This window comes from Hippocampus bargibanti, linkage group LG14, assembly GCF_051943395.1.
Source record: "Hippocampus bargibanti isolate YZ-2025 linkage group LG14, ASM5194339v1, whole genome shotgun sequence".
NCBI lineage: Eukaryota > Metazoa > Chordata > Actinopteri > Syngnathiformes > Syngnathidae > Hippocampus > Hippocampus bargibanti.
The window spans coordinates 19,924,443-19,940,728 of NC_142747.1; the positions used below are offsets into that span (position 1 = coordinate 19,924,443).

Here is a 16,286-nt window from a genome sequence, read left to right on the forward strand (position 1 = left end):
CTCTGGCAATTTTTTTTCCACAAGGGGGCAGCATTTCCTCTTTTTTAAAAACATGTTAGCGCTTTGTTCCAGTTTCAGCTGACATTAAAACACTATATAAAACCAATATGTATGTATTGCATTGTATTTTGGACAGCCACCCTATAACTCCAGAACTATATAACTTAGGAATTAACTCTTTTTTTCCTGATGAAAGATGAGAGACTAATGTTTATGACGTCCTAAAACTCAGTATTCCTGTAATTTGAGTGAAAATGACAAAAACCCTGGCACTGGAGTGGACCCATTTTTGCACGAATGGCAGTGAATGAGTTAATTACTCATAAATAATCAATATATATTTAAAACTTAAAGGACAACCGACGTCTCCGTTCAAGTTGTGTCCATAATTTGTAAAATGGCTTGAAATGACTTCTACTGAGCGTATTTTAATAAGATTCCACTGCATATAGCTATATTTTACCTTTTAAGACTCGCACAGAATATTCCGGAAGTCTTGTTTTTGAGTTGGTGACGAGTCCGTACGTGACGTCACTGAAGGAACGCCCCTGACCGAAAAAAGGACACATTGTAGCAGTCCTTCCATCACGTCAATGCATTTTGCTGTGCTTGTTTGGTCTGAAAACGTTGTGTTGCACCAAAAAGGAGCCAGAAGAGGGCGACCAAGCTCCATATAAGGAATTTCAAGCCATTTTACAAATTATGGACACAACTTGTCCGGAGACGTCGGTTGTCCTTTAAGTATGTACGTCCGCCATAAAAAAAAAAAAAAAAACCATAATGGTTCATTCTAGTGTAGGAATGTGGCCCACCCAAGACAAACACAAAACTTCTTATCGAAGCGATTATACTTCCGCACTTGCTCTGTTACCTCGAGCTTTTTGGTGGGATTAAATAAATAAATAAAAACAACAACATCATTGAGTATTTTGCCCCTTTTATAAATGGATGGTTCTAAAACAAGATGTATATATATATATATATATATATATATATATATATATATATATATATATATATATACATACTCATACACACACACACTTACATACACTTTTTGGAACCATTATAGCAATAAATTATTACAATACATGGGAAAAATCCGTGTGGTACAAGCATTCTTAGGTTAAAAATAAAAACAAAAAAATTAAAGAAAATACCGTATCTCAATTTCGGTAAAAAAAAAAAAAAAAAAAAAAAAAAATTAAAAATCTGCATTAAAAAATATATTTAGGGACAAGTAAAGCTATCTCAGCTGAAAATTTGCTGGTGACGTGTGTGATGGAAAATGGGAGGGGGGGTAAAAAGGGTGTGGAAGGGGGGCATTACTCCATTTAGTTCTAAGTGGTTGAATGATTTTTAGGTTTCTAAGTGAACAAAACTTCTCTCTCGGGCCCAAAAACGTTTTTCTCTTCAGCATTTTGTCAACAAATAAGATAAGCTCGTCGAAGGCGTCATCGCCATCCACAATGACGCTATCTGTTAGCTATCTATCCAGCTAGCTAGCTAGCTACGAGCTAGATGGTTGGTTAGCTGGGTATCCATTAGCTATCTATTGGCTAGCTAGCTAGCTGGCTATCTGTTGGCTGCCTAATAGCTAGCTAGCTAGCTAGCTAGCTAGCTTTTTATTTATTTGAGTTATTCTGGGTTGAGTGAACGCTGGCTGGAGTTTTGAAAGGCGCTTATAAATGAAATGTATTCTTCTTCTTCTTCTTCTTCTTCTTATTATTATTATTATTAGCTATCTAGCTAGCTGGCTGGCTACGTGTTAGCTATCTATCCAGCAAGATGGCTATCAATTAGCTAGCTGGTTGGTTAGCTGGGTATCTATTAGCTATCTATTGGCTAGTTAGCTAGCTGGCTATCTGTTGGCTGCCTAATAGCTAGCTAGCTAGCTAGCTAGCTTTTTATTTATTTGAGTTATTCTGGGTTGAGTGAACGCTGGCTGGAGTTTTGAAAGGCGCTTATAAATGAAATGTATTCTTCTTCTTCTTATTATTATTATTATTATTATTATTATTATTATTATTATTATTATTAGCTATCTAGCTAGCTGGCTGGCTACCTGTTAGCTATCTATCCAGCTAGATGGCTATCTATTAGCTGGCTTGTTGGTTAGCTGGGTATCTATTAGCTATCTATTGGCTAGTTAGCTAGCTGGCTATCTGTTGGCTGCCTAATAGCTAGCTAGCTAGCTAGCTAGCTTTTTATTTATTTGAGTCATTCCGGGTTGAGTGAACGCTGGCGCGTGTGGCTGCCGCTGCTCACCCACAGAAAAACTGATCCAGTGACTGTAAAGTGACCTTGAGAGTTTTGAAAGGCGCTTATAAATGAAATGTATTATTATTATTCTATTTCTTTGTATCTCTTATCGAAACCAAAATTGAAAAAAAAAGCAATAAGTTTACTATAGGCACTAAAATTCCGCGACTACACGCTCACATTCCGTTTGTTTGATGAGCGCGATGCGTTCAGGTTCCGCTCCGAGTGTAGTCGAGCTGTGCGTCGAAGCAAGGCAATCTACGGACACGATTGGGACCTAAAAAAAAAGGCCTATTTCCCATCGTATGTCTGTTTGATCAATATATATTTTTTTTTTTGTTGCAGTTCAAGTGTTCGTCACGTTGCCGACGTCTTGATTAAGATCCGTATTTCCCACCTCAATCCGCGTTTGTCGTCGGTGTTATAGCAGCTGATCCTCGTACTGCTTACGGAAACAGTCGCCAGCGGGAAAGAAGTCCCAGCAGCGTTCCTGGTACATCTTCCACACGTACGATTCCTACGGAAAGAAATACATTAAAAAAAAAACGGATTCAAATAAGAGTGTGATTCCTGTTTAACTCATTCACCGCATTCACAAATTTATTTGGGAATTGAAAATATGACGGAGAGCGCCATTCCCGAATTCTGTTTTTTCATGCTTGGGTGCCGATGAAGCACTGGACATGGCCTCTGGCAATGATTTTTTTTTTTTACCCTTCCACAAGGGGGCAGCATTTCCCCTTTTGTCCATGTTAGCGTTTTGTTTCCAGCTGTTGTTAAAGCGCTATATAAAACAATATACGTATATGTATTGCATGGTTTGTTCTGTTTTTTTCCCCCTTGCTTGGGTGCCGATAAAGCGCTGGCCAGACCTCTGGTAATGTTTTTTTCCTTCCACAAGGGTGTAATAATAATAATAATAATAATAATAATAATAATACATTTGATTTATAAGCTAAGCTAGCTAACAGATAGCCAGCCAGCTAGCTACATAGCTAAGAATAAGAATAAGAACAAGAACAATAATAATAATAATAATAATAATAATAATAATAATACATTTCATTTGTAAGGTCTCAAGGTCACTTTACAGTCACAGGATCAGTTTTTCTGTGGGTGAGCAGCGGCAGCCACACGCGCCAGCGTTCAATCAACCCACAAGTAACCCAAATAGATAAAAAGCTAGCTAGCTAACTAATTGATAGCTAATAATAATAATAATAATAATAATAATAATAATAATAATAATAATAATAATAATAATAAATTGGAAATTATAATTATTATTATTATTGTTATTATTAACTCAGTAATCTTTGAGTCCTGGAATTCGAGAGACAGTGACAAAAACCCTGGCACTGGAGTGGACACATTTTTGCGCATCGTCTGGCAGTGAAGGAGTTAAGGTGTGCGATAATGAGTGGCTCACCTGTCCCGTGTGTTCCGTTTCATCCTTGTTGATGAGGTACATCAGGAAAAACCTGCGAGATGAGCGTGAGGGAGGAAAAACACAGCACACTTGAGGAGCTCGCGATGACGAGAAAGGATGCGTATGTAGAACGGTCGCGGCTTGGAATTGAAGCGGATTGACGTGGAACAGGAGATGTGAGTGAGACAGTCTGTTTTTGTCAATGGATGCTACGGCTACGTGTTTGCTTTCAACAGTTAGCTTGGAGCAGACGCGCACATTTCACCAACACTCGTAAACCAAAAAGTTCGTAAGCCAAAGGGTTTCGTTCGTCAACCGAGGTACTTGATGAAGAAACGACGCATCTGCAAACGAAAGGCCGTCAAAGCTCCGCAGCGACACTCACATATAATTGGCCAAGTTGTGTTCTTCCAATGTGTGCGTCTCGAAGCCGTGCGGCGTGGTGTCAAAATAGTCGCTGCCGATCCCGCAGATGAAGCACTTGGTCTGCGCGACGAGAAATAAGACCCCTCCCCCCCATCAGACAGAAGAACGTAGATGAGAGGAAGTGAGCAGGAATGCAGGTGAACTCACCTCCATGTCCTCCCTGACCTGCTCCTGTTGGTCTCTCAGCTCTCCGAAGGCATCAATGATCAAACCTAAATGAGTGTAAATGCAATGCCAGTCACGACAAAGCTTGACAATAAATCATCATCATCATCATAAATTTCATTTCTAAGCAGCTTTCAAAACTCTCAAGGTCACGTTACAGTCACGGGATAAGTTTTTCTGTGGTTGAGCAGCGGCAGCCACACGCGCCAGAATTCACTCAACCAGGAAGTAACTCAAATAGATAGAAAGCTAACTAGCTAGCTAATACGTAGATCGCTAATAGACAGCGAGATAGAGAGCTAGACGGCGGTCATATGGATAATAGCTAGATAGCTAGCTAGTCACTTAGATAGCTAGTTAGCAAGCCAGATAGCTAACAGATAGCTAATTTGAATGATTATGTAGTCTTAAAAGTCAATATTCTTAGAATTTGAGTGGAAATGACAAAAGCCCTGGCACTGAGTGTATCTATTGCATTGTATTTTGAACAGCCGCCCTCATTTCAAGATCATATAATCCCAGACAATTTAGGGATTAACTATTTTTTTTTCTGATGAAAGAAGAGAGTCTAAGGTATTTTATGCTATGATGAATGTTTAGGTAGTCCTAAAACTGAATATTCTGCAATATGAGTGACAATGACAAAAACCCTGGCACTGGAGGGGACACATTTTTGGCATATGTCTGGCAGTGAATGAGTTAAAAGCTCTGATATGAAGGTTGTCAACAAAAGTAATGGCACAGCAAGACTGCCACGGATGGATAGCGGACGACGACTTCCTACCCTGAATGATGGCCAGCAGGATGACAATAACAAAGAAGAAGAAAGTGATGTCGAAGACCACTCGGTACAGCTCGTATTCGTCTCCGGCGGGGTCTTCGATCTCATCTCCGATGCCGCCGCCGGCCCGCACGCCGACGTACATGTGAAACAGATAACACTGCGGTGGAACAAGGGGGGGATACGTTACACTTTGTATGAAGAAAAATAGATTTGTGTTGAATTCAACAGAAAAAAATTACATTCATAATATGAATGGGGACATTGACATGATGATCAAATGGATTATTATTATTATGATTATGATTATTATTATTATTTTGTACAGTCACCTTTATTTCAAGCTCACATCTCAATACGGCCAAATATTTTACAGTAAAGGTTGGGCAACCATGATATAAAATATGATATGATATAAACCACGAAATAAATAAACAAACAAATAAATAAATAAATAAATATACATACATATGTATGCATAAATAAATACATGGACACAAATAAATACATGCATAAATAAATACATACAATAATAAATCAACAAATAAACATAACTAACTAACTAACTAAATAAATAAATAACTAACTAAATAAATAAATACATAAATATATTACAATATTACAATAAATAATAATATAACAAAAATATATATATATGTATATACATATATGTGTATATATATACTTATATGTGTGTATACATACTTATATGTGTATATATATATATATATAAATTAATAGACACACAAATAAATAAATACATGCATAAATAAAGCAACCAAAAACAAACATAAATAAATAAATAAATACATGCATAAATTTATAAACAACAAACACAAATAAATGAATAAATACATGCATAAAGAAATAATAAGACACATAAATAAATAATAACGTGCATAAATAAATAAACCAAAATCAAACAAACAAACAAGCAAATAAACAAATAGACAAATAAAAAAATTAACATATAAACAAACAAACACATTCATCGATAAATAAACAATAAATAAATACACAAATAAATAAATAATGCAGAAATAAAAATAAAATAAAAAATACAATAAATAAATAAATAAATATACAAAAAGCAAACAAGCAAATAAACAAACATACAAACACAAACAAACAAATCAAATAAATAGATAAATAAAATAAAAACTGCCACTGGTGGTTTTGCTACGTCTGCAACGCACCGTCATCATGTCGTCGCACTTCATGTCGGGCTCGTCCTCGTCTTCGCTCTTGTTGTAGAACTTTCGAAAGAAGTTGAAGGCCACCACGGTGTAGAGGTAAACCACCACAGCCAGCAGACCCACCGTCATCATCAACTGACGAAGGCCAAGATGGCGTCCGAGTAAGTAGCCGTCAACGAGTGCTATCACGAGCGTGCCATTTGACTGTCATCACAGGATACCTTTGGGGCCATTGTGCTTTTTTTTTTTTGCCCCTGAAACAGGCAGCATTTTCACAGCCCCACTTTGTTCAGCCGATGTGTATGTGGAACTGTCGCGGCTTGGAATTGAAGCGGATTATACGTGGCTATGATAAATATGATACTTGTTTACAGTTATGCTTCACTTATACTATGAAGTGGTCTTGTTTTGGAAAATCATGATGGGAAAGAGACTTTTTGTGCACTTTTGTTATTTTGCTTGTGCATTGATAGGTTTTACGCGTGAGGAAAATGGAGTGTACACGTACAAAATAATAACCGATGCGTATGTGCAACTGTCGCGGCTTGGAATTGAAGCGGATTGATGTGAAACAGGAGATGTGAGAAAATCATTATGGGGAAGAGACACTCGTGCTTTTTTTGCACTTTTGTCATTTTACTAGTGGATTGATAGGTCTTACTCGTGAGGAAAATGGAGTGTACACGTAAAAAATAATAACCGATGCGCAAATGGAATTGTCGCGGCTTGGAATTAAAGCGGATTTACGTCGAAGAATGTGAGACAATCTCTTTTCGTCAATGGATGCTACAGCTTTGTATTTGCTTTCAACATTTAGCTTGTAGCAGACGTGCACATTCCACCATGACGTCCCTGATTCACTGGTGAAAAGGACGCTTTGATCCTCTCCTATTTCATCTAGAACTGCTTCATACCACAAAAAGTGTGCAGATAATGACTATTTAGTTTTTGGTTGTTGTTTTGAATTTAAGATGGCGCCGTGAGAGTAGCTGCCTTTAGCGCAGCTCTTGTATTTAGTTTTTCTACTTCTTCCTTTCCTTTCCGCTGACTTACATCACTTTTGCTGCTGTGAAATGTAAATTTTTCCACCGCGAGACTAATAAAGGCAAATCCAATCCCATCTTATTTCTTTCGTTACCTGCTTTCCGTTGTGGGTGACCGATGATAGGATGGTGCGAAGGGTTTTGACGCCCATGGCGATGTCCAACAAGTGAGCCGCGAAAAAGAAGTTGTTGTAGTGTCCGAGCAGCGACATGAGCATGTACCACACCAGGTAGAGGAAAGTCTAACGGGGAGAAGAAAGCAAGCGATCCAAATTCCAATCTTCCAATCAGATGCTTCGTTTTCTTTGACTCACGTTGTCCGTGAACACGACACCAAATTTCCAGATCTGGTACTTGAGGTCGATGGATGTTATCCTACGTTAGAAGAATGAATCGAGGTCATCTCAAAGTTTGAGCGCGATAATTTTCAAGGCCTGAAATTGGCAACGCAAACGTACCAGCTGAAGACCGAATTGTCGGGTTCAGGCTTCTTATCGTGCGTCAAGGCGCTGACGTCCAGGGAGGCTAAATCCATGCCCAGAAGCTCGGCGATTCGCTCTCTGCCGTAGATGTCGCCATATTTATCCAACACCTAGAAAACATGAAAAAAAAACAGATAAAATAAGATGAAAAAAGACACAGAAAAAACGTTTTCAGTGAAAACACAAACATTGAACACACCTTCCTTTTCACAAACTTGTCCCAGTAGTTGTTGGGGAAGCTTCTGCAGTCACAGAAAAAACAATATGGCAGACATTCCATCATCAATAGAGACATTGCAGGTGGACTTGTTTAAGCGTTAGCTTGCTAACTCAAAGCGTCCAAAATTCAACCTTTTGGCGTGCCGTGTTGCAACCCTTTTGACATATGCTGGACAATGCTAACTAGTTGCCATATATTAGCTATCTATTTGCTATCGATTAGCTCTCTGGTTGGTTAGTTAGCTATCTAGCTGGCTATTTATTAGCTATATAGGTATCTAGCTAGCCGTCTAGCTGGCTATCTATTAGCTATCTATTACTTAGCTAATAATAATAATAAATAATTTCTAAGCACCTTTCAAAACTCTCAAGGTCACTTTACAGTCACAGGCTCAGTCTTTCTGTGAGTGAGCAGCGGCAGCCAGCGTTCACTCAACCCGGAAGTAACTCAAATAGACAGAAAGCTAGCTCGCTAGCTAGTAGATAGCCAACAGATGCCTAGCTAGATAGCCAGTCAGTTAGTTAGTGAATATATAGCTAGCTAGATAGCAAATAGCTAGCCAGATAGCTAATAGATAGCAAATTATAATAATTATAATAATCCATTTCATTTCTAAGCGCCTTTCAAAACTCTCAAGATCACTTAACAGTCACATGGTGTATTTTTCTGTGGGTGAGCAGCGACAGCCACATGCATCAGCGTTCACTCAACCCTGAAGTAACTCCAATAGATAGAAAGCTAGCAAGCTAGCTAATGGAAATTCAGGCTCTTACGGAGTGTTGAGCACCAGTCGGTCCCATTGTCCTTTGATATCGTCATCTTCCGGCTGTTCCGTCACATAGACGCCGTCAAACTCCAGTTTTCTGGCTAGCTCTTTCTCTCTCTTAAAGATAACCAATGGAACCTGGAGAGTTAAAGGAACCGAGAAAAAAAAAAACACAACAAATATTACATATACTTGTGTAAAATGGTGTCGGTTGTCCTTTAAATTACATTGGACAGCAATACTGACTGTGATGGAATTGGGCAGATTAGAGTGACATGGCAACAACATGAGGCTAGAATCTGATTGGACCAAAAACATAAAAATACAACTTTGGGATGAATGGAGTGGAAACACTGCAATCAGAGAAACGCCATGAAAATTAAACCAACAGACTAGCGGGTATACATTCACAGACTTTGAAGTCAAGCTTCCGAGAGTGTCCATAAAAACATTTCACCTTGAGGCAGTTGTAGCCGATGATGCAAAGGAAGGAGATGATGGTGTGTATGATGCTGAGGAAGGCCAAAGCTGGCTCCATGTATCCAGTGCTCTCCTCCAGGAAGTAGTAGAGAGGGCCGTCGTCTTCGCTGTTCTCTCCTTCGTCTTCCAATCCGGAAGCTTCCTCATCAGAACCGGAGCCTTCAAAGAGACCCGAGCCGCCTTCAAAGAGACCAGATCCTTCAAAGTCTTCTTCGCCTGGTGGACTGTCCGAAACCTGGAGAGAGAGGTTGGACATCACACGTGGATGATTATAAGACCAACTACTATCGATAATTTAAAAAAGGGGGAAAACATATTCAGTCAGTGGGTATTTGATTGATTTATTGATTGATTGGTTGATTCATTGATTGATTTAATAATAATAATCATCATCATTATCATCATCATTATCATCATCATTATCATCATCCTTCCAAAACTCTCAAGGTCACTTTACAGTCACTGGATCAGTTTTTCTGTGGGTGAGCAGCGGCAGCCACACTCAACCTGGACAGACCTCTACCTATGTTTTTTCCCTTCCACAAGGGGGCATCATCCCCCTTTTTCCTATTTTAGCGCTTTCTTCCAGCTTCAGCTATTGTTAAGGCGCTATATAAACCAATATGTATGTATGTATTGCATTGTATTTTGGACAGCTGCCCTCATTTCAATCTCACATAACTCCAGACCCATATGATTTTAGGAATTAACTCTTTTTTTTCTGATGAAAGAAGAGAGTCTAAGGTTTCTTACTCTGCATTAAATGTTTATGTAGTCCTAAAAGTCAATAATCTATGGGTCCTGGAATTCAAGTAACAATGTCAAACATCAGCTCACAGTCGCTCAAAAGCAAACCTTGTAGAAGAGAAGGATGAAGTTGAGTGCAAAAGCGATGAAAAGGGCCAAGAAGCGCAGGTTGTAGAAGTTTCTGGAGAGGTAATTCTGCAAGGAGATATGAGTTCACATGAGTCGACCAACGACACCAACGTTGCAAGTGAAATCACATTAAAGAATTAACGATCAGTATAAAGAACCGGAGTGCTCCGTTTCGAATGGAACCAAAAGCAAGTGTTCAACAGGTCCTAGAGTCCAGTTTAAGAGCTCCTCTTCCAAATTGCTCACCATGAATTTTATCCTCTGGATCTCCAGTTCGTTCCACAGCTCAAAACTGTCCTCTGTTGGTTTCTTCTCCTTCTTCACCTTGACCTTCACAATCGGCTCCTGTGGCTCCTCAGGCTTTTCCTCCTTGACTTCAGGCTTGGGCTCCATCTTCTCGGGCTTCTTCTCAACACTCTCGGTGCTGAAAACATGACAAGTGAAGAACTATTAACTCCCCTTTGGACATGTGAAGAGAAATGCTCGAAGCTGGATGACAGAGAATATGATCTGAACAAGTATCGTTCTTTAAGACATGCTAGCCAACCTTAGCATAAACCCAGAATTCAAATATAGACACGCTTAGTCCATTACTGACTCTGCTTTCTCTGTCTCTGGAGCGACCTCTTCTGGTTCGGCAAGCGCTCCACCTTCTTCCGCTTCCTGCCCTTCACCTGCTGCAAACTGTGCCAAGGAACACATCCAATGGAGATATAATGTATGACGGACAGCCACCATTTTGAGGAAGTACGATGATATTATTAGAGAGGTTACATTCACTTACCAGCTTCCTTTTGAGCAACGGAGTGCCCTCAGGAGTCGGTGGTTCTTCCGCCGTCGTCTCCCCAAAGTCTCCAAGTCCACCAGGTGTGTTGAAGCCAGGCAGGCGTCCCCCTTCCCCTTCTTCGCCATCTTCCTCTTCCTCCTCGCCTCCCCCTGCATCCAAGTCGGCCGTTCCGTCAGCGTCTTGAACCTCCCTGGCTCCCGGTTCGGGAGGCAAATCGCCGTGAACTTCGTCCTGCGTCGGGTCCGGCATGCTGGCCAGGATTTCTGTCACCGTCATCTTTTTGGCGCCCTCTACCAGGCCTCCGCCAAAAAGTACTTTCCAAATGAGCATGAAGAAGCCTTTGCAGATGCCGTAGACGAACGTCAGGATGCCCATGAGGATCGTGTAGATGAAGGTGGCCAGCCCAATCACCATCTCCTTCACGGTCATCTTACGCAGTTTGCGGTAGCGCCGTCGCAAGTTACGGAAGGTGAACATATTGAAGAAATTGACCACGCCGGCGAGGAAGTCGGCAAAGGCCGAGGCGGATTCTGGAGCAACTTCTTCGTCGTTGCCTTCCTCGCCTTCAGCGCCATCGCCCTCCTTGGCCGCCTCCTCCTCCTCTTCCCCGTCGTCCTCCTCTTCGGCGCCGTCTCCCTCGGGCTCCGAGATGGAGGCGGCGATGTTCATTTCAAAGATGGTGTCCTCGCAGAAGTTGACAAAGAGCTCCATCTTCTCGCTCTCGCCGCCCTCGTTGACCACGTCGAAGATGAATTGCCGCTTGGACTCGCGGACCTGCGGCATCTCCCACTGGTTGCGGTTGGCCTCGCTGATCTCAAAGTAGATTCGCTCGATCTTGCGACTGGCCCCCATGATCTCGATGCGGCCCAGGAAGGGGCGGAAGTAGTTAAGCACGCTCTCGGCCTGCTCCAGGAAATTCTGCAGGCGCGTGTCATGCGGCACGTGCTCTGACAGGTTGGTGAGGAGGACAGCGATGTTGAAACCGATATCCTTCGCCGGTTCCTGGAAGCGGTCAGCAAACTCTTCAAAGTTGATCATCTCGTTTTCATCGGCTTCGGAGCAGGACAGGAGGAACTGGATCTCCGAAGGGGAATACTGCTTCTGGCTGTCCATGGCCTTGGAGAAGTCCTTCTTGGAGATGAGCCCGCGGGGATCGTTAACGTAGTCACGAAAGGCATCAGATGCCACAATGTCTTTCAGCTTGAGGAACATGTCAAAGAACTTCAGGATCATCTCCACGTTGCTGGAGGACTCCACTAGCATGTCTACCATCTGCTTGGCGATGGTACCGTTCACAACATTGCCTTGAAGATGAAGGTGAGGAGCACAAGTCAATTAAATTCTACATATTGCTGGCCGTTTTAGAATCAGAATCCGAATCAGAACCAGAATTAGAATCATCTTTATTGGCCAAATATCTAGAACACACAAGGAATTAGTCTTCAGTAGAACACGCTGCACTAGTATCATCATAAAAAAGACATTCATGGCATCTGGACTCGTGCTTGAAGACCCACAGAATATGTTCCTCAGTGACAACAGAAGCTTTAAACTTACCAAAAAACGTTTTCTCCTTTCACCAGGTAAAAAAATGTTTATTTCTAAGCTTTCTTCAGTAATCAGCAGGAGAAGATGAACTGGTTTCTGACTAAAAAGTTGTTTTTGGGGTTCGTTTGATAGCCCAAAATCTGACAGACAGCTAGGGCGAGACCCTTTGAGACACCATGGTAATACGTACCTTCCAGGAGAGACAGAAGCATCACCACCATGTCCTTCTGAAGATCCAGCAGTTCCTTCAACAGCCCAATTTGGCTTGAATCCTGAAGAGAAGGTGAAAAACGGAAAAGAGCAAATAATAGAGATAAAATATTTCTTGAGATTCTCCTTTTAGGAAGAAACCAGGTCCTTAGGGAGGAGTTGTTAAATGTAAAATCAGTATGGAAGGGAAAGAAGCATTGAGAGATGCTACCTCAGCGGGGATCTACACCAAATATGATCCTGGGGTTGTAGTTATTAGGGAGAAGAATCCATTTTGAACACAGCAAAAGAGCACACATGGAAGTAAGTGGGATAGAAAGACCGACATTGGGAATTCTAACACTTTGGCGCCTCCTGAAACTGATCACAACCTGAAAGTGGCGAAAATGCAAACAGCACATGAAAGCAGAAAGTGAACTTGAGTTCTTGCTAAAAAAACCTGCACCGCCTCAGAAAGGGAAGGAAAATGGGCAATACAGGTAACATCCGACTTATGACCGAGTTCCGTTCCGACCAAGTGGTCCTAAGTTGAAATGGTCGTAAGACTCAGAGGCTAAATGACTCGTACGGGTGGTCGTAAATCGAGCTGGTCGTAAGTCAGATGTTACCTGCATATGGAGGAAAACACAGGGACTCCGTCCGGGTCAGCTCAGTCTTATCCAAGGGACGTTTTGGAGTGTGTTCGTGGGCATATCGGTCATGGCGTGCAGGTCATAAATTTTAATTCAGAGAAAAGTCCAGAGGTGGCACCTATGACCTGACTTGAATCAGAATGAAGTCGCGGAATTAGGATTTGCTTGGATACGACTTCTTGAGGCCTTTACTAGAGGCCTTTACTAGAGGTAAAATGACGTAAAATTGAGTCGGTATCTTTGTAAATCTTGGAATCTTTGTAATATACGCTCAGTAGAAGTCAATTCTAAGTGATTTTACAAATTATGGACGCAACTTGTCGGGAGGTGTCGGTTGTACTTGAAGAATATTACCAGGTTATCTGCATGGGTCACATTTAGGGATGGAAAATTGTGATAAAAAGGAGACTCCATTGACACGTTGTTATTGTTAGCTTGACAGAATGTCTCTGCTGACAGGAAAAGTCCCATAAAAAGGGGGGTGGGAAATGGATCCTTGTCAAAAATGCGAAGTTTAACTGCTGTGCAATGAAATGTAGGAGCATTTAGTAGATGTGTAAAAAGGGATGGCGTTGGTGGGGGGGGTGGACAAAAGAGTCTTACGCCATTTTGTAGTGTCGGATCAGGAGGAATCTATCAGGGATACAAAAAAAAAATGTTACAGGTCAATTTTCACTGTTTATGTCTGGGTAAGCTTTCTCAGTTGTACAGGACTGGTCCATTGATGAAGAGGTTTCTTCAGCCGTCATCTGTACTTCTTTGATGGTGCTTTGATAGGTCCCTGCTCTAAGGTTGGGGGGGGGGGGGGGCAGTGGACTACTCCCTGAAGCTAATCTGACCACTTATTTTGTCGTAGTATGAATATTGAATTTTAGGATTACATAAATATTCAATTCAGCGTAAGAAATCGTAGACTCTTTCATCAGAAGAAGAGTTAATTCCTATATGGGTCAGAAGTAATATGAGGTGCAAGTGGGGGAGGCTGTACAAAAGACAAATGCTGCCTCCTCGTGGGAGGGAAAAATATTGCCAGAGGTCTGACCAGCACTTTATCGGCACCCTCCTTTACTCTAAATTCCACTTCCGACATGGGCTAAAGTTAGCGCCAACCTTAACATATACAAAAATCTTAAACAAACAGTCGAGATGCACCAGTTCAGCATCAGTGATTGACAACAATGACTGGACTTTGGTTCCATCTTGTCGCATTTTAGGGCGTTAAGAAATACAGTAATTGTTTCCTCAAAATAAAAAGTATAAATATGTAAATCTGCAAATCGTAAACCGCAAATGTGCCGATGAGATGCATCTTACCTGAGCCAGTTTCATCATCATGTGAGCAAAGACGTGCAGGAAGCCCACCACGGCGTCCCACAGCCTGCTGTGCGCTAACGACTGCTGGTTGCCCGTGCATGGACCCTGGTGGACAACACATGCTTGAACTTTAACCTCTAGTCGCCAATTATAGTATGGCAAATAAAAAAAGAATTTGGGGTAAAAGAAGTACTGCTTTGGTATAGTAAAACAAGCGTCGCAGAAGCTACAAACGTATTAAGTAAACATTAATGGCTACATACCTATTTTTATTGACAGATAGAAAGGTAGCTAGATGGAAAGTGAGCTAGATGGAAACGTAGCTCGATGGTAAGCTAGCTAGATGGAAAGCTAGCTAGGTGGAACGCTAGCTAGATGGAAAGCTAGCTGAACGGAAAGCTAGCTGAACGGAAAGCTAGCTTGATGGAAAGCTAGCTTGATGGAAAGGTAGCTATAGGGAAAGCTAGCTAGATGGAAAGCTTGCGAGACGGAACTCTAGCTAAATGGAAAGCTATCCAGATAAAAGGTTAGCTAGATGGAAAGCTAGCTAGATGGAAAGCTAGCTAGATGGAAAGCTAGCTAGATGGAAATGTAGCTCGATGGAAAGCTAGCTAGATGGAAAGCTAGCTAGATGGAAAGATAGCTAGCTAGCTAAGATCACATCTTAACTGAAACACATACGAGGGAAGACCTTCTATAACCAGAAAAAAATAGCAAGCCTATTTTAAGTAGAGAATAGAAAATAAAGATAAGGAATCAGATCTTCAATCAAATATCAGGGTGTGAATAAAAAGTCATGAGAAAAAAATGCTAGAAGAGAAAATAAAAAAAAAAACCTGTAAGGACATGAACAAGATTTTGTACTACTTTGTTCCTTCCAACCACTGAGCAAATGTCACCGCAAGGTGTTTTCGTACTTGGATGTACTCAGTCAAGCTGTTGAAGACCTGCTTGGCCACCGTCATGGCTTTGGAGAAATTCCTCTTGCCGGGCTCGTCGATGATGTCCTTCCCTGAGTAGTACCAGTAGAAGTCACTGATGGATTCCTGATCGAGAAACAAATTCTTTTATTTCACCAAATCATTCTTGCACACTTCAAGAATCCAAACAAGGGCGCGGAATAGCCTACTACACCCTCCGCACCCTGCCCACCACCTTTTTCCAGCTACTCCCCCTCATAATGACATAAATATAAGGTTTGATTAAAAAAAATGATGTTGTATTGTTGCTTGTATAATAACTTCGAGTAAACAAAGTTAAGAAGAAGCTTTTTGGAAAACTGTCTCACCTGTAATCGTAGCAAGTAGTCCACCGTGCAAATGATGACATTGATGGTGGTGGTGCTGCCGGTCTGGGTCCTCAGGTAGTTCTGGAAGTCTTAAAGGAGACGCATACATTGCAGCATTTGAGGTGCGATAGGTTAAAAATTAAAGTCTTTGGAGGAAACGTTCCCCCACCGTTATTGTGGCCTTCGCACAGCAGCTGCAGGAAGCGGAAGAGGTCGCAGGTAAATTCGTCGTCCGCCATCACTTTTTCATCTAAACGGACAAATTGGGATGCAAATAAAAAAAAAAATCGCTCATATTCAGCAAGTGACTTGTTTGCCACATTTTGGGGACTGCGTGAAGGATTAGGGTGTTAGAACGGTTATTTTTAACCACATTGTAAG

The 16,286-nt window shown here is 41.3% G+C and overlaps 1 protein-coding gene across 1 annotated transcript in view; it reads right to left on the reverse strand.

The window, feature by feature from the left end:
• Positions 1–1,033: 1,033 nt before the first annotated feature.
• Positions 1,034–16,286, reverse strand: part of ryr1b (ryanodine receptor 1b (skeletal)) — a 92,176-nt gene continuing 76,923 nt past the window's right edge. The window contains exons 89-110 of the mRNA XM_089012913.1: positions 16,075–16,155; positions 15,906–15,994; positions 15,535–15,663; positions 14,618–14,722; positions 13,907–13,936; positions 12,652–12,733; positions 10,911–12,217; positions 10,725–10,810; positions 10,373–10,550; positions 10,106–10,192; positions 9,228–9,485; positions 8,778–8,908; positions 7,984–8,026; positions 7,761–7,894; positions 7,617–7,677; positions 7,398–7,544; positions 6,260–6,394; positions 5,067–5,223; positions 4,265–4,329; positions 4,077–4,177; positions 3,692–3,743; positions 1,034–2,779 (exon numbers count right to left, since the gene is read on the reverse strand). Of these exons, the coding sequence (XP_088869039.1) occupies positions 2,684–2,779; positions 3,692–3,743; positions 4,077–4,177; positions 4,265–4,329; positions 5,067–5,223; positions 6,260–6,394; positions 7,398–7,544; positions 7,617–7,677; positions 7,761–7,894; positions 7,984–8,026; positions 8,778–8,908; positions 9,228–9,485; positions 10,106–10,192; positions 10,373–10,550; positions 10,725–10,810; positions 10,911–12,217; positions 12,652–12,733; positions 13,907–13,936; positions 14,618–14,722; positions 15,535–15,663; positions 15,906–15,994; positions 16,075–16,155 (3,554 nt within the window). The 3' untranslated portion in view covers positions 1,034–2,683. The remainder of the gene's footprint in view (positions 2,780–3,691; positions 3,744–4,076; positions 4,178–4,264; positions 4,330–5,066; positions 5,224–6,259; positions 6,395–7,397; positions 7,545–7,616; positions 7,678–7,760; positions 7,895–7,983; positions 8,027–8,777; positions 8,909–9,227; positions 9,486–10,105; positions 10,193–10,372; positions 10,551–10,724; positions 10,811–10,910; positions 12,218–12,651; positions 12,734–13,906; positions 13,937–14,617; positions 14,723–15,534; positions 15,664–15,905; positions 15,995–16,074; positions 16,156–16,286) is intronic.